At 40.8% G+C, this 27,018-nt stretch overlaps 1 protein-coding gene across 1 annotated transcript in view; it reads right to left on the bottom strand.

Moving 5' to 3' along the window:
- Positions 1-9,228: 9,228 nt before the first annotated feature.
- Positions 9,229-27,018, bottom strand: part of LOC147218673 (transmembrane protein 132C) — a 136,941-nt gene continuing 119,151 nt past the window's right edge. Inside the window, exons 6-9 of the mRNA XM_086174143.1 lie at positions 20,658-20,866; positions 16,356-16,629; positions 14,408-14,599; positions 9,229-11,785 (exon numbers count right to left, since the gene is read on the bottom strand). Coding sequence (XP_086030269.1) covers positions 10,619-11,785; positions 14,408-14,599; positions 16,356-16,629; positions 20,658-20,866 — 1,842 coding nt within the window. The 3' untranslated portion in view covers positions 9,229-10,618. The remainder of the gene's footprint in view (positions 11,786-14,407; positions 14,600-16,355; positions 16,630-20,657; positions 20,867-27,018) is intronic.

Here is a 27,018-nt window from a genome sequence, read left to right as displayed (position 1 = left end):
ATGTGAAAAAACAAGATGAAGAACATCAATTTAATTAAGATTTTAATTTTTGTTAAAGAAAAAATAGGGAACTTGTTTATTAAACTTATAAAGGGCCATATTGCTCTATGTGAGAATAATTCTCAGCGCAATCAAAACCCCAAATAATTACTGAAAGGAATGGGCAGTCCAACAATTCATATATATTTATACATGTATCCTGAGATTGACTGGCAACCAGTCCAGGGTACGCCACCTCTCGCACAATGACAGCGGGGATAGGCTCCAGCATCCCCTGCAACCCTGTGTGTAGGATAAGCGGCAGACGATAGACATATATATATATATATATATATATATATATATATATATATATAAATGTTATGCTACTTTTAATTGTATTACTGCATCTTGACAGTTTCCCGAAAATGTTCCCCATGTAATTGCAGAATTAGACAGTATCATATCATGTTAATTAAGATAAGCTAATGCAGACACAATGCTTAAAAAAGGCAGACATATCAATCTCTATACCAATTATCTATATTAACATAGACCTAATTATGTTATCAGTGCTGTCTTTGAGAAAAAGGTCCTGTTCAAAAAATGATGCCTGTCCTGATTCAAAAATTGTTTTCTGCTGAACAGGTGATGTCTCGTTTAGGCTATCTATTGTGATTGTCTGTGAAATATAATCCATCCATCCATTCATTCGGAGTCAGGTCACAGGGGCAGCAGGCGGAGCAATGAAGCCCAGACCTCCCTCTCCCCTGCCACATGGTCCAGCTCTTCTGGGGGGAACCCAAGGCACTCCCAGGCCAGCCTGGAGCCATAGTCTGTCCAGCGTGTCCTGGTTCTTCCCCGTGGTCTCCTCCCAGATAGACACACCTGGAATACCTCCCCCAGGAGGCGTCCAGGAGGAATCCTGACCAGATGCACGAGTCACCTCATCTGACTCCTCTCTCTGCGGAGGAGCAGCGACTCTACTCCAAGCTCCTCCTGGATGACCGAACTTCTCACCCTATCACCCTATATGGCCGAGAGAGTCCGGCCACCCTACAGAGGAAACTCATTTCGGCCGCTTGTATCTACGATCTCGTTCTTTCGGTTACTACCCACAGCTCGTGACCATAGGTGAGGGAGGGAAAGTAGATCGACCGGTAAATCGAGAGCTTTGCCTTCTGGCTCAGCTCCCTCTTCACTATGACAGACCCGTACAGAGTCCACACTGCTGCAGACACTGCACCGATCTGCCTGTTGATGTCCTGCTCCATCCTCCCCTCACTGGTGAACAAGACCCCAAAATACTTGAACTCCTCCACTTGGGGCAGGACCTCTTACCCGACACTAAGTGGGCATCCCACTCGTTTCCGGTTGAGCACCATGGTCTTGGATTTGGAGGTGCTGATCCTCATCCCAGCCACTTCACACTCGGCTGCGAATTGCTCCAGTGAGAGCCGGAGATCATGGCCTGATGAAGCCAACAGAAACACATCATCTGGAAAAAGCAGAGACTCGATCCTGCGGCCACCAAACCGAATCCCCTCAACGCCCTGGCTGCGGCTAGAAATTTTGTCCATTTTAGTTATGAACAGAATCGGTGATAAAGGGCAGCCTTGGCGGAGACCAACTCTCAACGGAAATGGGTCAAACTTACAACTGGGAATGTGGACTTGGGTCTGACACAGATCATACAGGGACTGAATAGCCCGTACGACCCGCATGGGTTCCCCATACTTCCGGAACACCCCCCATAGTACTGCCCACGGGAAATGGTCGAATGCCTTCTCCAGGTCCACAAAACACATGTAGACTGGTCGGGCAAACTCCCATGCCCCCTCGAGGGTATAGAGCTGGTCCACTGTTCCAGGACCAGGACAAAAACCACACTGCTCCTCCTTGATCCGGGGTTCAATGACCGGGCGGACCCTCTTCTCCAACACCACTGGATAAACCTCACCAGGGAGTCTGAGGAGGTGTGATCCCCTGCAGTTAGAACACACCCTCCGATCCCTCTTCCTAAAAAGGGGGATCACCACCCTGGTCTGCCAGTCCAGCGGCACTGTCCCAGACTTCCTAGCATTGTTGCAGAGGCGTGTCAGCCAGGACAGCCCTATAGCTTGAGCAACCCTAAAACTGGCTTTTACACTGTCCATCCACCTGGATTTAAAGAACCGCCTTTGGTTAAACCCCGTGGGCTTGCATGTAGACTGTCATTTTGGTACAGCCCAAAAGATTCAACTCTCGCGAAAGTAGTAGAGGTACTGAGATAAATCTTTCTCAGTCACACAGGGGAATATCTTGCCAGAAATACCTGACCTTCTATTGTTTTCCAGCGGGCAGAAAAATGCTTGCTTCAGGGCACCGGTTCACTTGTTCTTCCCTTTACGTGGAGACCACGCATCGTTCTTCAGCAATGCATCTAAATGACGCGTCTGAGTAGTCATCTTATTCTGCTAAAGGGCTTCTCTTGCAGCTGTAATCATTTACTGCCTTCATGTTTTTTTCATTTTTGAATGATATATTTTTGTAATTAACATATTTACACTGATATAAGATCGTGCCTGTGATGAAATTCAAGCTCACTTCAAAAAGCTTGTACTATAGTGTGGAGTGTATCACACTTTTTGTTGTATGAAACTAATCTGATCCTTTTTCTCTGAGGGTGACATTCAATTCAGAAACATGCACACTCTGCAAGTAGAGACCAATGGTAAAAAGTAACAAAAAAAGCCATATAAGTTCAACATGAAAACTATTCATCGATACTAGGAATCATATTCTCCAGACTGGAAACGTTGTGAACCAACTTAAACTGTCGGCTGTCGACCACTTCACCTCACCTCACTTCAAACGTATGCATTCTAACCAGTGACTTAGGGGATGTTTAAGCCCTATATTAACTTTGTTTTTTATCCTCGTCTTTTATATTAGTTTCATAGTTTCATAGTTTATGTAAATTAATTATTATTTGCCTTCTGACAGAAGCTCCCTTGTGCCTTCCGGTGCAGGTCATGACATAGGAGTGTGTTATTAAAGGGGTTAAAGGTCAGTGATACTGTAAACTCACTTCCATTACAGTCTCTGAACGCAATAGTTCAAAAATATCTAATTATTTATAATTAATCATTCCATTTGTTACAAGTTATTTTTTATGTTTGTTACAGTTAGCATGGTGCTTAAAAACCCTGCAAAAAGTTATGGTTCATGGTTCAAAGGTTTATTGACAAACGATCAAATCTTATGTAGCAAAAAAAAATATTGTCTCTAAATTAATTCTAGGCCAGATAGGTAAACTGAGGCTAGAGGGTAGCAACATGTTAGCCTTGTACTATTTGTATTTTAAAACTAATTTATTTTTTAAGGATTCTTCTTTTACTTTTAACTTTTAATTTCAACGAATCAACTTCAACCATCTAACCCTGTTCTCTGTATCTTTTTTCTGACACCAACTAACTACATTTTCTCTTTCATCCAAAAATCTTCTTTTACAGATTGTTCAACATTAATGCTTACTAAAAAGGAAAATAAATGTCATCAGAAACGGTGTATCCCTGATTTGTCATAACAAATGGCTTATGTCTCCCCTGTCCCTCCTTTCCTGATGTCTATACCAGGATGGAGGTGATATCACTAGTGTCTGCCGTGCAATGCTCGTGCCTTCTTGTTTGTTGATGTTGACATTTTCCAAACACTCCTGAGAGAGACTTAGGAATCAGGAAATAACACTTGGTTCTTGAGCTGGTACCCTGTTGACCTATGTCCACGACTAAAGAGTTGCATGGCTACAGCTTGATCTTTGATAGAAATGTATCCAAAATGTTGGCCTTAATTTTCCCTTCAAATTTACCACAGTGCATCTGAATTTTCTGTTAATTACAGTGACAGTCAAGCTATTTCTTTAGGACCCATCAGCTGGGTTCAGAGTAGCACACTGGTTGTCATGAAAGTTGATGACAAGATTCAGAAGTGACTGGAATTTTGCTGATTCCAGGACCCCCCATTTTAGAGTCACCACCTTGACCAGCCAGAGAAATGTCTACAAATATTATAGTGTCAAAGGCACCTGAAATTGATCACTGGAAAATATAGATTTTTTGGGCAGAAGGAGCATTATATGGGAAGACCTTGAATTGGGATTAGGTAGACAATAGAAGAACATTTTTTTAGGACATTCAAAGATATAAAGGTAATTGTGAAAATCTCAGTGATGTTAAATTATGCCCAGTAACATCAGTATTATTTCAATACTGTATCATTATTATTGTTTCATTTTCATTCATTTTATTATTTCATTATTTCATTATCATTCTAGGGCTTAAAAGCTGAGCCATAAAAGTGGTTTATTGTCATTACCATGAAGATGTAGCCTGTAGCTTAATGTCATTCAATTTCACATGCAAAATTTGAGTAATCAACAGGGAATATGCCCTGAGAAACATATCATTATTTGCTGTGTAGAAAAACGATATTACTTTATCCTTTATTTTTTCAGAGGGGGAGGTATTTTGGAAGGGCGTGTAAAGAAAATTTTACTGACCAGAATTCTTTATCCTAATTGTTTATACATTTTAACAATATTTCTTCTTTATTGTAGAACACATAAATTTAGTTTCCTCAATATGCTCAGACTGAAGAGGATAACAGTCAGTCAAACCAGGATCTCAAGCTCAACTTACCCTTCTCATCCTTCGTTCCTCTTGAAACTACTGAAAACGGGTATATTGAGGGGACAGAGCACAAATCAAGCGGTGAATTATATGGAAATTACTAAAACAGACCACAGGGAACACAACTAACCATTACTGAATTTGTTTGTTTCAGATCATGAATTTAATAAAAAATCAATTTAATAAGGAAGCCTGGGGAGATTTAAGTCTTGTTTCTGGGGTGGAGGATTTATGTCAAGACGATGTCCACCAAGGTAAGGGATGATTTTCCACCAATGTATTCATTACATGTTATATGTAAGACCGTGGCAGGCAAACACATGTCTAATTCTAGAACCCAAGGGAACGTAGAGTAAAGGGGTTATTCCAAATGTTTGGCTCTTACCGGAAGAGGCTGAAGCCAACAATGACGGTTACGGGTAGAGTCACAGTGGTATTTTAATTACACAAGGCCCTCCATCAATCATGCCCCTTGTGGCTGACAGTTAAATCCTCTTAGACCTATAGTGACTCTCCACGCCCTTCACAGTCCACAGGCTGAGCAGCCGCGGTCCCAGCACACAACATATTGTGCACATGGATGGCTCTTCAACGCCCTGCAGCCACTAATAGAACCACAGAGGGAGCAGATTCACACGAGAGTGAAATAATCACAATTGATGACGAAATCAAGACAGAAGTGAGCTTTCTCAGTTTGTTAATGTTTTTGTATGCATGTGTGTATGTATGTGAATGCATGTGTGCGTGTGATTTTGGGCTATTCCTCCAGATCAGCTTAACAAGAAAACATTTTGCATGAATGTAAGCTCACTAATTATGTTGTTCAATGTCCCGTATACGTTGTCTGTCTTTTCTTGTCTGGACTTATTTATTTAGTTTTCTAAAATGAAAAGTTCCATCTTTGGATTGGAAAAAAACACACTTAACACATTATCATCCCAAGTTATTTTCTTGTTCATTGCAAGGCTACTCACCAGCAATGTGGCAAAGACTGTTGTAGACCAATTTTTCTGTCGTGCTTGGCATTTCTTACAGCGATAGGTAATGTAAAGAGTAAAAGTGTCACCTTGGAAGTTGGTCCATGCTAATACCGAAAGTTAATGGATGGTTACAGGAAAGTTACAGGAGAACTTGTTCTTTAGATTATTGTCCAGCAAGATTTTCTTAAAGAGAAGCTCCTAGGGGCGGCGTGGCACAGGAAGTAGAGCAATTATCTTTGGAACCAAACATGCCTGGTTTGATTCCCGGCTCCTCCTAGTGTGTCAAAGTGTTGCTGAGCAAGACACTGAACCCCTAACTGAACACTGGCGCTGGGGAATGGCAGCCTATTGCTCATGGTTCATCCCTGATGGGTTAATTACAGAGAATGAATTTCCCCACGTGAATTAATAAAGGATAAATTAGTATTATTAACTTATGGTTCATCCTGTTCTTTGTCAATCAGGCTCAAGAAAACTAACAAGAGTTGTAACTTCTTCAACAGGTACAATTGTCAATGGGCGATTACTTGTTACACTCAGCTGTCTTCGTGTAGTCCTGTTTCATGGACATTTCTGCTGGTTTTGTCCTACTAAGTATAATGTAGTGCAGATATAGATTTATTAAGAGTACTGCATACGAGGTAGTCTTTATAATTTAATTACTGACAAATTTCAGCAACTGGATTTTTCTCCTTGGCATAAAATTAATGTTACAGCTTTTCAAGGCTTCTAAAATATTATCACACAAATAATTCATCAAAATTGTGTTTGTTTAACAAGTAATTATGTGTGGTTTTCCCTTCTTCTCCTTTCAGCGTTTGCCTTCAGGAGTCGCCACAGCGAATCAACCTTCTTCATCTAATCGTATTCTCTGTATCCTCCTCTCTCACACCAACTACCTTCATATCCTCTCTCGGTACATCCATAAATCATCTCTTTGGTCTTCCTCTATACCTCCTGCCTGGCAGCTCCTATTCCGTCTACCAATATATTCACTATTCCTCCTCTGTATATAACTGAACCATCCCAGTCTGGCTTCTCTGACCTTCTCTCCAAAAAATCTAACATGCTGTTCCTCTGATAGACTCATTCCTGATCTTATCCATCAAGATCACTCTGCGACCTCCAGCTCTGCCTCCTGTCTTTTTGTTGTTTTGTTGTAACAGTTTCTAGGCCATACAGCTTCGCTGGTCTCATCACTGTCTTGTACACCTTTCCTTTCATTCTGGCTGATAGTCTTCTATCGCATAGTACACCTGACACTTTTCTCCACTCATTCCAACCTGGTTGAGCCCATCTCTTTTCCTCTTTTCCACATTCTCCGATGCTCTGGACTGTTGACCCCAAGTACCTGAAATCCTCCAGCTTCTTGATCTCCACTCCCTCTCCTCCACTCACCGTTACACCCGAGTTCTTCTCGTTCACACACATATATACTCTGTCTAACTGCAACTCACCGTTATTCCTCTCCTTTCCAGCGCATACCTCCACCTCTCTAGATTTTCCTCAACCTGTTCCCTGCTCTCACCACACAATGTGATCTGCAAACATCATGGTCCATGAAGATGCCAGTCTGACCTCATCTTTCAGCCTGTCCATCACCACTGCAAACCAGAAGGGGCTCAGAGCTGATCCCTGATGGAGTCCCACCTCCACCTTGAACTTCTCTGTTACCCCTACAGCACACCGCACCACTGTTGCACAGCTAGCATACATGTCCTGCACCAGTCTAACATACTTCTCTGCTACTCCAGACTTCCTCATACAATACCAGAGTTCCTCTCTTGGCACCCCGTTATACTCTTTTTCTGGGTCTACAAAAACACAATGCAGCTCCCGCTGCCCTTCTCTGTACTTCTCTATTAGCATTCTTAAAGCAAATGCTGCATATGTAGTGCTCTTTCTAGGCATGAAGCCATATTACTGTTCACAAATGCTGACTTCTGCTTTCAATCTAGTTTCCACTATTCTTTCCCATTAACTTCATTGTATGGCTCAACTTTATCCCTCTATAGTTGCCACAATTCTGCACTTCCCCCTTATTCTTAAAAATGGGCACCTTCACACTTCATCTCCATCCTTCAGGCATCTTCTCACTCTCTAAGATCCTGTTGAATGATCTAGCCAGAAACTCTATTGCTGCCTCTCCTAGACACTTCTATACCATCAGGACCAACTGCCTTTCCACTCTTCATCCTCTTCAATGCCTTCCTCACTTCACTTTTACTAATATTTGCTACTTTGTGGTCTACAATAGCCACCTCTTCTACCCTTGCCTCTCTCTCATTTTCCTCATTCATCAGCTCTTCAAAGTACTCTTTCCATCTTCCCACCACTTTTCTAGCATCTGTCAATACATTTCCCTCGATGCCTAATCAACTGGACCTGCTCTACATCCTTTCCATCTCTATCTGTTTCGCCAACCTGTATAAATCCTTACTGTCCAGCTGTGCATAGAGGTCATTGTTCCCCCTTTGTTTTGCCTGTGCTACCTCTCTCTTTACCTTAGCTGTATCTCCCTGCACTCCTGTCTGTTCTCTTCAGTCCCCCCAGTGTGCCCCACTTCTTCTTTGCTGACTGCTTTCTCTGTTTATACTTCCTCATTCCAGCACCAAGTCTCCTTATCTACTTTCCTTCCAGACGATACACCAAGTACTCCCCTACCTGTCTCCCTGATAACACTAGCTGTTGTTGTCCAATCATCTGGAATCTCTCCCTGACCACCCAGAGCTTTTCTCATCTCCTCCCTGAAAACCATACAACCCTCCTCCCTTTTCAGCTTCCACCACTTTGTCCTCTGCTCTTCCTTTGTCATCTTGATCTTCCTTGTCACCAGTCATCCTACAAACCACCATCCTCTGCTTTTATGCCTACACTCTCACCTACAACTACTTTGCAGTCACTGATCTCTTTCAGGTTATCTTGTCTATACAAGATGTAGTCTACCTGCCTGCTCCTACCTCCGCTCTTTGAGGTTACTCTATGTTCCTGTCTTTTCTGGAAAATAGTGTTCACTACAGCCATTTCCATCCTTTTTGCAAAGTCCATCATTGCAAATGTTAATAAAAACACAATAAACGCTGGAACAGCAAATAAAAATCTAGTCACTTTTATTCTAGCGCCTTTGAGACTCAAATAAGGGTAGCTGGATAGCTATCCTCCACACTCAGAATAAAAAGCAATTCCCAATATTTAATGGTTTTTGTCTTCCTATAAGTCACTGCATTAATTGATTTCCAGGTTGTCTTGTTTGTTGCTTTGGAAATCATGTTTATTCAGTTAAGTATGTCAAGTTCTCTGTCATGATAGCATGGATCTGTAACACAAAAAGGACAGAAAGGCAGTGGAAGAATACATCAGTCTGCAAACTGATTTGAACTAATTAAATGAGAGTAGAAGAACCACTTCCCTAGAGGTGTCTGGGAGGCTCCATTAAACGCTTCTCTTTGACATGACTGACATGAGTTCAACTGCTTCCTATATAATTCTCAAGGTAGTTTTACCTTTTTGCTTAGGTGTCTCAGATTCCCTCTGCCATGCCAACATTCTGAGTGTTGCTGATTAAGAATTTGATCCACACTGCTGCAACAGTTAACATAAGGGGAACATTTGTTCTGCTTGTAACAATGCCAGCACACACACACACACGCAGAAAATGCAATCAGCCAGTGCCACTGTGATGATAATTGTATTCGCTGAGCAAAATGCAATTTTTCAGCCGACTGCCTTTGTTTAGCATTTTTTTCCATCGCTGAATTATTTTTTTTGTGCAAATTTGTATAGATCCATTTCCAGAAGGAAAACATTTCCCACCTTGTCTGTAATTATAGGTCTTTCTATCAGACAATACCAGAGTCTTCTTGCCCTTCACATCCGTTTTGTCCATCAGTCTTCTCTCCTGGTTGCTCTTGGACAGGGGTTAAGGGGACCTTGATTGAGATTTCCTTAAAGCTTATGAATTATGGGGCGATATAAGAAACGTTAAATTATAATTTTGTTCTGACGTTTACGATAAAATGCTCTCAATATACCAGCCATCATGTTTGGATGGTGTTCTAATTGACAAAACCTTAGCATTAATGTTCACAGTCTTCTTCCACTGGTTAGCAATAAAGTGCTGAAGGAATTGTCATGAGGTTTTTGGGCACACTGCGTCTCATAAAGTATTCTACTGAGATGAATGTCGAATTTGGTCCCCTTTCTCGGTCCTATTCCTCAGCTAAGAAATGTCACAGTTATTCTTAGGAAGTTAAAAGGAACAGCCTCAAGATACTGCACTCAATAAAAGTTGATACACATTCTTGACATTGTTGTATATTCCTTAAATGTTATGAAAATACAATATACAGAGCAACAATACAATGCGTTGTGGGAGACTGTTCAGTATATACATAACAATATGTCTGCTAGGTTGAGTTGCATGAGCAGGAACTGGAAAGTGTGCCTCTATTTTTCCAACTACATGCAGGAGTTTCTGTTGGCTTGCATTGACCTTTCCACAACTTGTTCAAAACAGAAAAAAATGGTGCAAGAAATTAATTTCCAGAATGTTACAAAACTTCCAAAATCATTTAATATTCACAGACGTTTGGAACATCTATCTAGTCATGTTACTGTTCGCTTTAAAATTCACAATGTATCTGAACATCACAGGCCAGAGTTGCTGAGGATCAGTTGTAGGATTGTTTCTTGATTCTGCTTTAACCCTGTGGTAATAAAATACTGATAAAAAGTTAATCTTCTGATAGATGAAATAAAACAATAAAGTGCCACAGGACAACCTCAACTATTAGAATATTTTTCATTGAGTTATTCAACACCAGTCACTCGTGGCATTGTGACAATCTGCTTGATTTTTATGACCCTTTGGCAGTTTGGGGTGAAGTAAATGTCCTTATCTTTTACCTACCTAGAGATCAGGTTTATATCCAGACCCACTTTCCTTTTGAAAGGCATAAGGGTGAGTTTTTAACAAGTGCACGTAGTTTATTATTCCTCCTCTTTAAAAGCACTGTCATTTAGCTTTTCCATATAATTGCGCAGCTCCTTAGAGTCTCCCAGCTCCACATCCTGGCACACCCACTTAATGTCCTGCTTCCGACTTCCAGTCAGCGTGTTAACAGTGGGGTAGCTATTGTCTGAGGGAATGGTGGTGAAAGTGGTGAACTTGACTCGCTTCCTCTTGGTGGTGGGAGAGTCTCCTTTGCCGTCCTTGACCACACAGCCTGTTTCTGCTGCCCGGTGCACTTGGCCCTGCACGTTCTTCTGCGCCGAACCGCCATTCAGCAAATGGCTGCCTTCCTCGAGGCCGCTGCCTGACTCGATCATGGATGTCTGTTCCTCCTGCTGAGGTGACAAGCTAATCTCACTCTCTAACAACTCTGTCTCATTTCCGAGCCACACCCAGTCATGGGCATGGGTCATACTCTCTTGGCCCTCAACAGCGAGCTCCTTGTGGCGATATTTGAGTGTGTAGGAGATGCAATTGATGAGGAAAACCAGGATGGCAAGGCAGAAGACCCCCAGTAGAGCATACATGCCAATCTCCAAGTCCGTGAGTCCACGAGCAGTTTGTATGAGGTCGTCGTCTATGTTATGGCCACGAGGCAGATCCACTTGGGCGGGAAAGTTGGCGATGTCAATTGGCACATTTTGGCTACCATCGTTTGACAGCTTATCCCCACTGGGCCTGCGAATAATTGCGCTCCTTGTGGTGGTCGCTCTCCTCAAAACCCCGTCCTCCATGTCAGAGATGGAACTGCCGTAATAGTGGGTATCAATGCCTGTCCTGTCTGCCGAAGGGAGCCTGCCTCTGTTCTCCATATCCTCACCATCAGTGGCGTAATCACTGCTCCCTCCCCTTGAGCTGTCACTATATCCAAACTTCACCCTGACGTTGCAGTTCCCTGCGGCCAGGATACTGCGCCGCTTGAACTTTTGGCAAATCTCGCAAACAGTCATCTCCACTCTAACCAGTAGGCCTTGGCCCTCTGCCTCTGTCATGATGACAGGCCATTTCCATGAGGGGTCTTGCTGGACTGTCACTACATCCTCATCTAGGGAGGTGGCTGTCAGGACAAAAAAGTCTGAATTGTACAGGTCTAGAGGAGCCACAGAGCCATCACTGAACTGTAGCCAGGCGCTGATCAAGGCCTCCTGCATGCAAAATCACAAAAAAGTAATCAGAGAGCCATCACATACAAGACAGTAAAACATAGTCTACAGACCAAAACTTGAAATGTTGGACAGATTCATTTGTCAGTAAAACTGGAAGACGGATCTTTATGTTTTCAATGTTTACGGTTAAATTTATTTAGAAAATACGCAGTTGAAAAACAAAGTTCCTGCCAAGTATATTTGTCTAATAAAGTGTTCCTTCAAAAATGAAAATCATATCTTTGTTGTTTAAAACAGAGCTAGGATTTCCATTATGGACCATGAAGTAAAAAAAAAAAAAGCAAATCATTTCCATGAATGATTGGATATTGTGGACTTTTGCTATATGCCCCTTTAGAAAACACAATTCAGTATCATTCTTGCTATCACGTTACCCATACCTCTCAAAGTAAAACCGTGATATATCTGACTATTTATCCTGGAAACCAGCCTGAATCATTGGTAGTATCAAACAAGTGATAGACTTTCACAGTCTAAAAAGAAGGAACGTTACAGGTTTCCTCATATTAACCTACACAAAGCGAATTGTTTTTATGAATTGAAACCACAGTGTTCAATCAGGAAAAAGTGACAATTACAGCAGACACAATTTTTGGTTTTGCTTGCAAATCTTAAGTGTCAATCAAATTAGAGGCAAAACATCTTGAACAAGTCCAGTTCCCATCAGAAGACAGGAAAATGAGAACCATGACCAGGATGAATGAGAGCCTTCACAGATGCATGATTTGTTGTTGCTCAGCAGTAGCTTTCAGTTCCTTTTCTCTGATAAATCTTCACACAGCCTATATATTAACAGTGTTTACAATGTCTTTTACTTTTGCTTTGCCAACATTAAGTGTGTTGTAGTTATGAGTCATTTCACCTTCTTAACCCTGTTTCTCCATCAAGGCCTGCAAAAATTATTTTTCAAACGAGTTCCGATCATTGTTGAAAGAAGATGTTAATACATGTTCCTAAAATAATAATATTTCTCAAAGCATAAAGACATCCAGCCATACCAAAAAAAGATGTATCTTGTGTTTGCACATCTTATTTCTTGAGGTGTGGATTGATTTTTATATTGTGTATTGATCATGTTAGTACAGTATCCCATTTCCTGGTGTTTCTGGTAGTTACTTTTAGCAGTCTTGTGAATAGGTGAAAATGAAACATGATTTGTTTGCATTCAAAACAACATTTTTCCACCTTACCACATAACATGTATTTGCTGACTACGGCAATGCTGATTCTATGCAAAGGAAGATGCAAATTAAAAGACATGGGGAAATGATCAAACAATAAAATATTCATCGTTAATAGAAATGGGGATTTGACAAACAAGCATCTTAAGGTCTTATTATACAGCCATTTCAAAATGTTCTTTTTACATCACAGAAGAACAATTCTCTGAAGGAGTTCAAATAAATGTTCTCTGTGGTCCTCATATGCTCCCTAATTACTGATGGAAGATGAATTACAGCAAAGTGCTGCTTACTTATCTTGATATTTGATACATGGTGACAGTGTAGATACATGACCTCCCTGTCATTCAACAGCTGGAGAAAAACTGAATAAGAGTGTAAAGCAGTAGTTTGTAGAGAGAAGTTAGATTGTGTGATCACAATAATAGAAGGTAAAGCAAACAGAGCAAACAAAATATGATATAAAGGCCAAGTTTGAGCTATTTTTGTACCGAATATGGGGTGTTGCTTTTGTATGCTCTGAGATTAAGCTCCTGTTTCTATTAGGTGCCCAAGGAAACAGTTTCTGTCACACTCTGGCGTTCAAGCTTTGGAGTTAAGAGGGTTAGGGATGGTGGAGAAAAAACAAATAGACACAAGTACATGAGTACATGCACACTCACAGCTCTCTTTGATTGTAAAATCACTCATTCTGATAGTGTGAAATGGAATCTGGAAGTAAGTCTTTTGTTTTGGAAAGTGCAGTAATCAAGACTGAAAAAGGTACATTTTCAGCTTCAGCAGATATAGATTGGTGAAAAAAGCAAGAAAAAAATCAGAATACAGCGTCTCAATAAGTTGTTGGGTCACCATGAGCCAATAAATACATTTACGCAGACTCGTCAAGTCTTTTCTGGAGGGTGGAGTACCGTTTGTTTTGACAGGTTGGGAAAACACTGTCACAAGATGGCTGAAAATATTGTATGGATCTTTAACTGGGTTGAGATCCGTTTATTGTTGAGAACATATAATCTGATTCATACGATATTGTAATCACCGAAAAGAATTGTAAACACTCCCCAATTGCATGAATTGTTTCTTTTTGTTCTGTGCAATAAAGAACAGATAAAGAACTGTTTTCCCTCTTCACACCTACAAAACTGCACAAGCCCTCTCCTGTCTGCTCTTTATTTGATTAATAAATTGATGACTCCAAACAAACTATAAGGGCTGGATCACATTATAGATTTATTTAGATGCAGATCACTGAGCACTGTGTACATCATGTGCACTTGGTCATTTTGATGTATTTGTATTGAGGGTTTTATGCACAGCCACTGTCGTATAATATCTATTTATTTAAATTCATAACATTCTATGTTTATGTGTATACTCTCAACCACAATTGTGATTGCATATCCTATTTCTATGTCATACAAACCTGTTTAGGACTTTGTAGGACTTCCTGTGTTTTAGTAGTTGCCAGGATGGCTCTGTTGCTTCCTGGGCTGAGCTGCAGACTCATGGAAAGGCCTGTGACCAATTGAACCCCCAATTCTATGATGGTCACTTTCTCATCCACCACGGTGATGGTTTTCTCTGCGAGGATAGAATCAGACAAAGGAGACAACACCTGCCACAAAAACAAGGAAGGAAATATCGATAAACTTTACAAATCGTTTATGTTCTTCTGCACAACAGTATTTGGATTCTACACACACTTATGGAAAGCTTTTTCATTTCTTTGCCCTTGCTGCCAGGGTTCAGAGGGTCTTTCCCACAGAAAAACAAAAACTCAACAAAATCCAAACAGAGAAAAGTGCACTACCTTACGGATGCATCAACTGGAAATCCAAGCACAAATAAGTCAGCACCCCATTGACATGCGACTTCTTGAGAGAAGAAGTTAAAAACAGATAATTTGGCATGCAGTGTTGCAGATGTCTTTGACTCAAAAACAGACGACTACCAAGAGTTATGGGTGATATAAGACAATATTTTCCTGGTGTTTCATCTACCATAAAAAGTCTTGCAAGTACCCTTGCAGCATTCAAAAAAGTACCCGAAACCCACTTTATTTTAACAATTCTTGGGCCATGTACATCAAACAACAGCCCTGCTTGGCTGCAGTCATAACCTCTTACCTCCTGTAGGCAGGAATCCATTCCCTTTGATTAATACTGGTAATTCTTAAGAGTGACTTGCTATAACCATCAGCAAAGGTTGGAAGTCATACTGTGCTCTATGTCATTGGAGCTATGTGTTAGTTTAACTCCATGCATACCAAGTTATGCTCATTCATCTATTAAAGGGGAAGGCAACAGACAGGCCCAGGCTTTTGTTCTGGCCATATTTTGCAGAATTCACATGTTTTGCCAAAGTGCAGAAGGTTAGTAAACAGTTAGAAACAGAGTATAAAGCATGAGTTCATAATGTCAGGGACCTGATCACCGCATGTCACCAGAGACCGATTTTTATCCGGTATGTCCCACAAGCCAAAAAAAACAAAACTAGGGGACACAGGGGAGTGCACGTTGTGTCACAAGCTGCTGAAAACCTGCAGTACCAGCTGTCACGCACCAGTAACCACCTGTAAACATCTAAAACTGTAGCCCCGACAGTCGCATTCATTACTGTCTTCAGAATGAACAATGTTTTTGTTCCTGCAATCACTTTTCTACCATTACAGCAATCTGAAGCCGGTGCAGCCACTAAACCTCAAGGTGTGAAAGCATTACATAAGTAGAGATCATTTACCATTTTAAGTCAAGGCGTTTTTTTTCAGGGAGAACCACAATACCCTAATCCCCTATCAAATGCTCAAAATATCAAATGAATTAGTCTTGTAATACTACCGGCTTACATGCCCTTCAATACAATGCCTTATATCTTATCTAACACATCTGGTTTATTAACAAAAGTTTCTGTGGATTTAACTATAATCACTAATCAAATTGGACTTACAAAACAAAACAAAAATGGGATTATTGAACACAAAAGCTGTGTACCACTGCAGCAGAAAAGTCTCTGAACAAAGCTGTATTGAAGCAATAAATGGTAAAAAATGACACACACACACACACACACACACACACACACACACACACGCGCGCGGGACTGATTGGGAAAGACTTGGGAGTACAGCTGCTGGCATAAAAAATGAAATATTTCTAATTTTGGTGAGCCACTGGAGACAAACAGGTTAATGAAAAACAAAGAAAAGAAAAACAGAAGCAGGCCCACATTAAATTATGTAATGACCCTTTCACTGTGGAGATGGATAGACATTTAGATCAACCTTTCAGTCAATTGACCTCAGACCCCTTCACTTGTGAATGCGGCTCTAACTCCTTCGAGCAAAGGCCAATTGCAGCTGACACATGGCTCACCTGGATCGTGGTCATTCCTGTGTCCAGTCCAGCTAATATTCGTTTGTCTAGCAGCTGTGCAATCTGCGGGTCTTCAACTTTCAGGAAGTCCCACACCAGCTCTGTGATGTCCACTTGCCAATCACTACCCAGCATGAAGTTTGTCTGGCCTCGAAGATCTGTTGATTCGGCTACAAAATGAGTCAGGACTCTGACAATGGTGTGTTGATACTGCAGGGTGCAGCTTCGTCCTCGTCTGTCTTCATCCTCCTCCTCCTCGCTGTCCCGTGTCATCCTGGCAATCAGTAAGCAAGACTGAGATTTTGGATCTACATTTTTGTGTGGCTGCCCGGGGTGTTGCCTAGTGCGGGTATCACAACCTAATTTATTCAACACAAAAGCATCAATAGAAATATACTGTTTAATTTTCATTGCTTGACTATAGCTTAAATAAAGCAATAAGACAGTCATCGGTGCCAATAAATACTATTAAAATACAGATAACTACAAGAAAACATAAGCTGTACAAAACATTGATATGTGGATTGTGGTATTTTAAGAACTCAGCTCAAAGCTGAGTTCCTCCTCCAAGCAATAATCCAGTCTTGTAGATTAAAAAGTCCAGTGTATGGTCATCGTTTTTCATCCTCACTGTCCCGCCTTCACAAAGCTTGAGCACCAGTTTGGACTGTGAATGCGTGTACACCTCCTCACTGCTTTACTGAATAGCTTTCCTGATTGCTTTCTTGCTACTAAATCTAATTTTATTACTCCAGTCAACAAATCAGCTGACAGAGGCTTGACACCTCACAAAAAGGCTTGAATGCCTCAAAGCATGTATTTCCTTTCCTTTTTTTTAATTTTTGCCTGAACAAAAAACTTTATAAAAACTACAGATAACGTAACGCAAGATGCAGAGTAAGCAAATTATCAATGGTTCATCTGAGAGAATAAATGCTTTGAATATTGGCTAACAAAAAAGTGCTTTGCTTCTGCACTGCTCTGTAGATTTACGCCCACTTCTTCATCCCGTCATTTGTTCCTTTCTTTTTTACTCAACCACACATTAGCAGAGGCTGTGATCATGATAAAGAGAAGAAATAAATTAATCTTACAAAGGTTTTTTTTTGTTTTTTTTTGGCTCGTGATTATCCGCTCTGCTTGTCCCTTTCGCAGTAAATCTTCAGAGGAATCTGAATGCATGAAAAACCATGAAAATAAAGATGTAAGCTGTACATGGCTAGAATTGGTATCGAGGACTGAAACAATTTACTGGCTCGATCGGCTCTTCGTGAAATGGAATGACAACCATTCCATTCAGAGAGGAAATCCTTCCACTTTGTGGATAACGGAAGGTTACCACACAAAACAACTCAGTATTCAACAATGTTCAAGGGCCACATTTGATACATCCAAGTTGCGACGACTCAAGTCAAAGCTTCAATGAGTTTTGAACACTAAGAAATATCAAGTCCCTGCAAAGTTTACAACTCCAGTTACTTGGTGTTACCTTACCACATAAGTAATGATCTTGTGACCTTTGTGTTGAACTGTCGGTAATGAGAGTGAGACATTTTGCAAGCAAAGCAGAGGAGCATGACATTGCGAGACAATGATGTGTTGCTTCTTATCCAGTAATGTGTGTAAAATGCAGTTTTGGGGGATGTTTCAGGTTTGTATTCTAAAAGTTGTATTTCTGTCCTCAGTGCCAATTTGGAGACGCTTGTAGCATCATCTTAAAATAGCAGATTTGTTGTCTCTAAGCAGGCACTGCCTGACACATTTAATGCATATTCATGAATGCTATCTTCCCTACTCAAGACTTCCATGTAATTTTTCATAGATATGGGATACTGTGCCAAATTCAAGGGCCTTTTTTCTGTTTTACAGTCATTTCACTATATTTGTTTTTTCTCCTGTGTGAAACTATCTCGTTAGCCTTCCACAGTCCACCACGTATCATCAATTACCGAGCTTCAAATTCGCATGTAAGCAAAATATGCAACAGAAGCATATAAAATCACACTTATCCACTTAGCCACAGACTTTTTGGTTGAAAAAAAGAAGCTTCAATTTAAATGCACATTTAATTTTTGTGTTGTAAATCAATGTCCTGTAACATATTCCAGGGTATCTGATAAAAAAATTTTAATTACCCAAATGGCAAAAAATGATAGTGCTGATGGTTGCGATGGTTTAATGTATTTTAATGATACTCACAATCTGAAATTCACAGTCAATAAATCATACCAAAGCTACGCTAAAATCGGTTTACATTAGCTTGGGATGTGTGATATTATTAGTGCAGCATTATATCACAATTTTTTTTTTTTTTTAATCTATTTCGATTTATTCATTCGGTCTCAATGCTCCCTCTGTTATCTGGTGTTTCCTGCTACACGAACTTCAGGAGGAGAAGCAGAGCAAACAAGGCAAATACATTCAAGCAACACCCTTATTATTCAATGGTGATTTGAGATAATTTGTCAGCCAATTTCTGGATTCAAATGAGAGCTTTCAATTTTCTAAGACAAAAGTGATTAACACATAATTGTATGGTGACCCATGCGTCATCAAAAAATACTGCAAAACTGCTAGAATCTTAAAAAGATTAACATGATGAAAATTTTTGGATTCATACTGCCTCGCTGTCCCCAATTGGCGTATGAGTCCATGAGTCAGATGTAATGAAATTATGAGTAAACAGGCTGATTGTCATTTCTGACAGTTTAACTCTATATTGATGTAATATGCCAGTGCTTGTTGCATCTCAAAACCTAATCTTAAGGTTAATCTAATAAAAAAATCATTCCCAGTGCCAAGAACAACCTGCTTCACTCAGTTTTTTTTTCTTTATGCTTCATTTACGTTCAAGGCTAGATTTGAGTTCAGAGCATATACTGCATATTTGCGTATTTGTCATAATTGTTTCTGTTGCGCCCTCTGGATTGTGTGCGCTGTTTGTTTTGGCTTTTTTTTTTTTTTGGCATGCTGCATTTTAATGTCTGCTCCAACACTATGATGGAGGTTTTTGGGGAGAAGTATCGCTGCTTCTATAGCAAAGCTTCACCTGACAATGGTGTATAACTGCCTTGCAGGGAATTCAAAGACAACCTCCTGTTTTACAGAAAGAAGATGAAAAACCAAGTTCTGAAAAAGAAATGATAAACAGGACACAGTCAAAAAAAGTCCAAGACAGGCTCAATATAAATATCACAAAAGTAGTCTTAGAGGTGTGGTGTACACCTTATCCTAAGATTTATCTTGTCTCCGTTTTCTCAAATCTTAGGGAGGAGGGAGGCGAATATAAAGTGTCAGTCAAAACAGTGTGAGAAGCACTTTAGCGCTAACAGGCCCAATGTCTCTTTATTTCTTAATACGTCTTCCTCTCAGTGTGTCCACGACTTGCCAGTCTTGTTGATAAGGAAGGTTATAGCACTTTTGTATTATTGCTCACCAGCTCAATTCTTTTGGACTTATGGACAGCAGATCATTTTCGCCAACAAGCGTGGTTATATGTCGTAGGGCCATGCCTGTTATCCCATGATCAACAAAAACTGGGCGCAGACGGGGAAAGCAGGGTGCAGCCAACAGGGTGCAGCCAACAACAACAACAACATAACACCCTGTTCCCACAAATAAAGACAGACTTGGGCACAAGTCTGGGAGGTGACATTCCTAACAAGCCACAGCATTAGATGAATGTGTTACCTCTGTCATTCAACATAGGAAAAGAGCAGAAATAGACTAAGTCCAGTCTGTGTTCTCCCAGAAGTAATTGCTGTAGGTATAGGCAGATACCTACTCCTTCAATTGATGGATTCAACTGTTGCTGAGCAGCACTGCATAGCGGCATTGGCAGAGCCTGCTATTGATGAGGCCCTGGGGGAGAGGTCTGACCTCCAGACAGCTCTAATAAAGTTTTGTCTTCCCGACCAATGGCAGGCCACTTTAAGCCAGCCAGAATGACAAGCTGTATTGCACAGGTAAGCTGCATTGTTCACCATGTTCAGTGACACATCTCATCTCTTGTCTCATGTCCTCCTAATTCAAGTCAAATTCATTCCTTTTTCTCATGAACCACATAAGGCGTTTAGTTATTTGTATTAAGAAATGACTTGAAACCCAGGAGTGGAAAGAAAAATCTAAAAGTCATATTCAATGTGCAAGGAACTGATGAATAACTTCTCAGGCGCCCCATCGAAAAAATGTCAAAGGGGCAAATTTTGAGGTCAAGTAGTTGAAAATATGCATTCTGCGATGTGACGCTGTACGGATTGAGATTGTGAATACATTTACAAAGAGATTCATAAAGTACTGTACCTCTGACTGCTGCCCATGATAGGCACCCGCCATCCTTTGATTTGGCTAAGCTCAGTGTCTGACACCTCAATCTGGAGAGGGAGTCGAGGGATCCAAACGTTGAGCTCCAGTTGAGCACTCAGGTATCCGTAGGTGAAGTTCACCATCATCTTCACTTTTCCCTTCATCTCCTTGCCATTCACGAAAACATAGTCGCACCTCTCTGACACCTGCGTGGGAGGAAAAGAGAGGCGGCATTTAAGCTGAGCTATGACGACCTTTGCACTAGATGATGTTGTGCACAGTGCACAAAGTGAGACTGACTCTCCAAGCTGATTATTGGACTTTACTCCAGAGCTCTCCAGTGATACAGTGCTGCTGTAACGTTGAACAAGATGAAAGGTCCTCTCTATCTGCTCCACACTCAGGGAAAGAGGGAGGATGGAGGTAAGCACAGCTTTGAACCTGATGTAAAACAGGTTGTGGTCCAACCCTTCTATTATTGTTCAGCCTACAGCTGAGGGAGAGACCGGGAGATGGAAACAACAACTATCTCGTACCAAAATGATCAAACTCAAAGTCATCTATTTCATAAAAATGCTCTGCGGAGGGAATGACCAAGCCAATTTTGTGGTATCACAAGAGGCAATTTGCTGTTGCTTGGCTTCCTCTCTTTGAAGTTCCCCTTCATTTATTTCTTTTTCATTATAACCAGAATTTGATTAATGTCCTGAATGTTCTCTCTCTTTTCCGATAAAGACCTTATAATGTGGCTTTTGCAACCACTACAAACAAACAACAGAAAAACCATAGGGTGTCTCATGAGGCGTTTGCAATGGAAACACAATCACAGAGGTAATTAATCAGTATATCTTGAACAGAGATAGTGTTTTTGGCACTTTGTCAATGTTATTGATCCCATCATATAGCAGACTACTATGGCTGAAACCAGATGGATTAGATGGTCTGGGGAAATGTCTTTTTTCTGCTCCCAAGTTATTTCTGCACTCTGAGATAAAAACATAAACACCCATTTATCATGAGTTTGATGCAGAACACCCTGTCTGACCAGGATGAAAACTTTTTGTGTGACAGAGTCTGTAACTCGTACGTGTAAGTTTCCACCATTCTGTTTTCCCTCTCAAGTGAAGCCAGCAGGAAACTTTCATTGGATATCGTTGTTTTTTTTAAACAGCGTTGTATGTGTACTGATTTTCTGCATCGACTCCAGACAAGTTCTAAGAAACCCTCGAGTGCCCAGTGGAAGACGCATCAGTTTTTCTATGTCAAGAAATCAGCTATCAAAGCTGGAATCCAATACCTTCCTGTTTCTCTCCATATTCTATCCATATTTTTAATTCTTACCAAAGTATTTACTCTCAGTTTTTATGTGTATCGCACGCTACGATCACTCAGTAGCCTGAATGTGTAAAACATTAAGCAAAACTACAGTTACTTTTGCAATCTGTGGCCTCACCAGGCACAATTTTTTCACATAATATCATTGAGAATTTTCTCCTCAATGAAAATCTCAAGCTGCTGTTTGAGTGTATCAATCAAGTAAAACTATACTAACCATATCATTGTATCCTGGCAAAGAAGTGGATTCACAAAGCCTTTCCACCTCAGCTATGACAGCCGTCTTTACTATCCAAAATATCAGGTCACCAAGCTAACTTTTCAGGAAACACATTTTGTTTTTAAACATAAATGCCACAGTTAAAATATGATAATCAACCTTAAGACATAAAATAATACATGGAAGATCACTCATTAAGTCTTATCAGATTTTATTCATTAAATGTGTTTTGGAAAAACAAAACAGTTCCTTGTAAATTTCAAGGAGGGGAATCGGTTAATTTTAAAGCAAACCGATGGTTTCTTCTTAAACATAATGTTACATCCTGCATTGTGGTACACGAATAAAGGATATACAGAAAAGAGCCACCTCTAAATCAGAATTTATGGTTTCTACTAAAGGACACAACTGTTAATTTCTAGGGTCAACAGTTTCAATATTGGTTTTATAAAGTTCTCAAGACTTACCTAAATGCCTCTCCAAATACATCATTTACCAATATTATTGCCATATCATCAATCAGTGCCATGCAGTCTGTGCTAAGCAATGAGACAACTGCAGGCGAATGCACAACAGCTATGCCTTTTGAAGAGAATACAATAGAAGACTTGAAATACCCAGAAAAAATAGTTTATTTTCATATATCAGGTAGGAGTCACTGCTGGTTATCTCTCTTTAAGCTAAAAAGGCTGTGATGTATGGCAACATATGCACATAGTGTGACAAAACCATATTTTTTTCTGTCTTGAAAATCGCAGTGTTTTTGTTTGTCTTCTTCTTATCTAATCATCTTAAGACACACATCAAGCGATGAGCTTTTTCCCGTCATCGAAAGAAACAGATCTTCAAAGTTAAACTCCGTGCAAGCCAAAGAGAAATGAGACTGTGGTCTGCTCCGGAGGCCAACACAATCACTGAGCTCCACTCCTCCATCTTGCTGACAGAGGAAGCATCGCAAATGTTTACATCAGTGATGCTTGGTGCCATGACACTGTTTGGGTCTTCAAATACTGCCCACCATTGATGGAGTTTATGGTTATCAAGTGCCGACTATTCTACCAACTAAGGGAATTTACGGTTATACTGCCCGTGGCTGTTTACATCCCTCCAAACTCCAATACCAACACCAAGAGTGAGGGATGGAATGAACTGCACCAGCATATCAGTGAGCAACAGACAGCCCGTCCAGATGCTTCTTTCATCTTGGCTGGGGACTTCAATCATGCCGGCCCAAAAAGTGTGTTCTCCAAGATAGTCCATGTATTCACCACCCGGCGAAGCTTCCCCTCTCCACCTCCTTGCTTCTGGTCACATCAACGTCATGCTAATGCCAGCATACAAACCGATTAGTCACCCGACCAATTTGGAAGCAGTTGCATGTGTGGCCAGCACTTCAAAACTTTCTTCACCACATCTGGAATATACTGAAGCAGGTGGCCACCTCAGACAACAACACAGAACCCCAGGAGTATACAGAGCTCTTTCACGGCCTACATCTCAAGGATCCAAGATGATATCACACACACCAAGACCATCACTGCTTGGGCCAATCAGAAGCCTTGGCTGATATGAAAGATCAACAGACTCCTGATGGCTCAGAGCTCAGAACAGCTTGGACCACTCTGTCCTGGGGCATCAGGGAGGTCAAGAGGCAGCACTCCAGGATAGCCCATCGCTACAGTGAAGCTGAGACATTGGAGTCTGTGGTGGGGCTTACAGACTATTTGGGACTACTAAGCACACATGAGAGACCGGCGACCAACACGCCTCTGATGAGTGAACGGAAGGAATTGTTTGCTAGCTTTGAGGTACACGACAGCGCAGAATAACCCACCCATTCCTAGCAACGAGGTATTGACACCGGAGATCCTTCCTCAGGATCAATACATGCAAAGCTGCGGGTCCTGATAACATAGCAAGCCATGTACTGAGTGACTGTGCTGAGGAGCGCACAGATTTTATCATGGACATCTTCAATATATCATTGAGTCAGGCTGTTGTCCCCAACAGTGCTTAAAAGCCACCAGCACTGGCTCAGTCCCCATTACGCTGTCTCCCTGGCTTTAACGGTCAACATCCTGTTGCACTTACTCAGATTCTCATGACATGCTTTGAGGGGCTGTCGCAGCATATCAAGTTGCCCCCCACTCAGCAGAACATCCGTCAACACCAAACTCAAACCTCTTCATCAAGTTGGGTGAGAGACAGTGAAGGACTTTAGGGCTCACACCCGAGACGTGCTCTCCTGACCCATCAACGGTGCTGGAGAGGGTGAGGAGCGGCAAGTTACTGGGTGTGCACACAACACTGCATCACTGGCCGAGGAAGGACGACAGCGTCTCTGCAAACTGAGAAGAGCCAGAGTCCCAGCCTCCATCATGTGCACTTTCTACAGAGGCACCATTGAGAGCACCAGGACCAGCTGTGCGGTATGACGCCTTCACTGAAACTCTAGTGTTGTGTGAGAGAGGCTCAGGAGGTTGTCAATGACTCCTCTCCAGCTTCGTAAGTCTGCTGCCGTTAGGGAATAAATTGCAGTCTCCAGGCCAGGACAAGCAGACCCGAGGACAGTTTCATCCACATACTCCATATTCCATACTCCAGTGATGAGGCTGTTTATCAAACCTGCTGAATGAGATTTTCCCCTTTTTGGCATTTGTAGTTTACCACACACACCTTTGGAGTTTAAAGGACTAGCTTTCTTGTAACAGGGTTAATTGGCAGAAAAGTGATGCAATTCTGCTTAACCATGTGAATGACCAACAGCTTAATCTTTATTTCCAATTGTAAACCACATGGAGGATAACATATCTTCCTGATATAAGGATTAACGCCCTTTGAAAACTATAATGTGCAGTCTTGAGAAATTTCAGAAGTACGTTTTCATCATCATGGTTAGGAGATGACATTATTACGAGAAAAACATGATCCAACGTTTATATTTCCTCAAGGTGAAAATTCTTATACATTTTCACATTAGTAATGCTTTATTATTAGCTACATATCTGTGGATGTTCTTAGTCATCCAGGTTATGGTGAATTCTTGGCCAAAACCGTTATATTTACAAACTCCCCAGAGGTCATTAGAACTGAAGAAGCCTTTAAGAGGAGGGGTGTTGTTGTTGCCACAACAAGAAGATTTAGACAAGAATTTAGTATAAGCTATTTCTCATGGACAAGTACAACTTGGGTCCCTCACAGTTTGTTCAGTTTGCACATATGCGCCTCTGCTGTCATTTTTTGCCATTTTGAGCAACTTAATATGAGTTTTTTTGATTATCTAACAGATTTGCATTAGCCTACAAGAAAAACATACAAAAACATATTGGCCGACCTTTATTACAGAGCTTAGAAGACAACCCCAAATCTTAAATTTTATTGTTGATATGGCATTGACGGTCGCAAAAAACAACTTATAAATGAATATCAGACACCATTTACCTTGGTCGAAAGGGAAGGTTCTCGAGGATCAAAATGTTATTTACATCTTGTATAACTTCTTACACTTAGCAGTAAAAATGGTGAGTGAAAACACATCAACTATGCTCATCTGCTAAGATGACTGGTGAATAGACGAATGTAACACGAGCCAATAAATAGCAAAGGAAAAAGGGATATATTTTTTGCTAATACAGTGGTACCCCTCAAGACTATAACATGGTCTAAGAGAACTGCCTAATGAAGCTTCTAAAGATTTCCTACAAGGGCAGTGTCACTCCCCTGGCTGCAGTCAGTCACGGAGAAGATTGGGCTCTGGATCCCAGTGTGAGAATGTGTTTGAACTGATAATGATGTCAGAGGAGTTCCTGCTCCTTATCGGCCCTCATTCCTCGTCTATTCTCTCACTGAACTCAGTCTGGTGAGACTGAAGTGCCTTTGACAGCCCCCTGTTCTCCAACACTTATCTCATGGTTCCGCAACTTGTATGCACGAGCATTAGTTTGCTGGCTAGATAACACTTGACTGCCCGATGATATCTGATTAACTGTAACTTTGCTGTTACATAAAGCAAGCTTTACAAATACCTCTCTTTCTACGCATGTGTATCCATTTACATGTTCATGGAAAGGAGTATATTTGTGTCGCAAATCAGGTTATACATTGTTATAATTAATTTGTGTTCTTTTTTCATATAATCAATGATGTTTAAAATGATGTGTATAAATTGTGTTAAATCAAATGAAACAAATGGTCAAACAGAAATAGGGCATCGTAATTATAAGCCATTGCTTTCATCATCTCATCATTCACATCCATTCAGACTCACAGTACAGTTTTAAAGGGTTTAAGAGTAGCAAGATAAACATCTTTCCAGAACATCATGAGGTCACAGTAATGCTGACCTGTCCAATAGTATCGTTCTCTTTAATACTAATACCATGTTTGTGATATTCTAAAACATGCACCGCGTGAACAATTAGGCAAGTTGTATTTTTGAGAATTAATTTTGTTATGTACAACTACAGTGTTCTTGGTCAATCAGAAATATTAACAAACCCCCAAACCTGAACATTTAAGTAGTAAAAGTGAAGTTTTGGCTTTCTTAAGAGAATATCTATATGTCCACCATTATGCCACTAAATGAAAAACAAAGATATTCTCGTCTCACTTGTTTATTTTCACCTGTTAAATTGAGGATCATAAACAAACTCAAAATTTATAAATAAACATTTCTGAAATTAAAAAAAAAAAAAAACAACCTCAATGATCAATCCAGCCACAAGCCCTCCATTCACGGAGTCAAAGTTTGTTGATCTGGTCAGAATCAACTTTTTGTGCAGCCGCAACCACAGCCTCCCAGAC

Source organism: Fistularia commersonii, chromosome 26 (genome assembly GCF_037954325.1).
Source record: "Fistularia commersonii isolate RoL2024-O1a breed Wild chromosome 26, RoL_Fcom_v1.0, whole genome shotgun sequence".
Lineage (NCBI taxonomy): Eukaryota > Metazoa > Chordata > Actinopteri > Syngnathiformes > Fistulariidae > Fistularia > Fistularia commersonii.
Note: the sequence above shows the minus strand (reverse complement) of the source record. Positions and strands in the feature narration are given on the sequence as shown.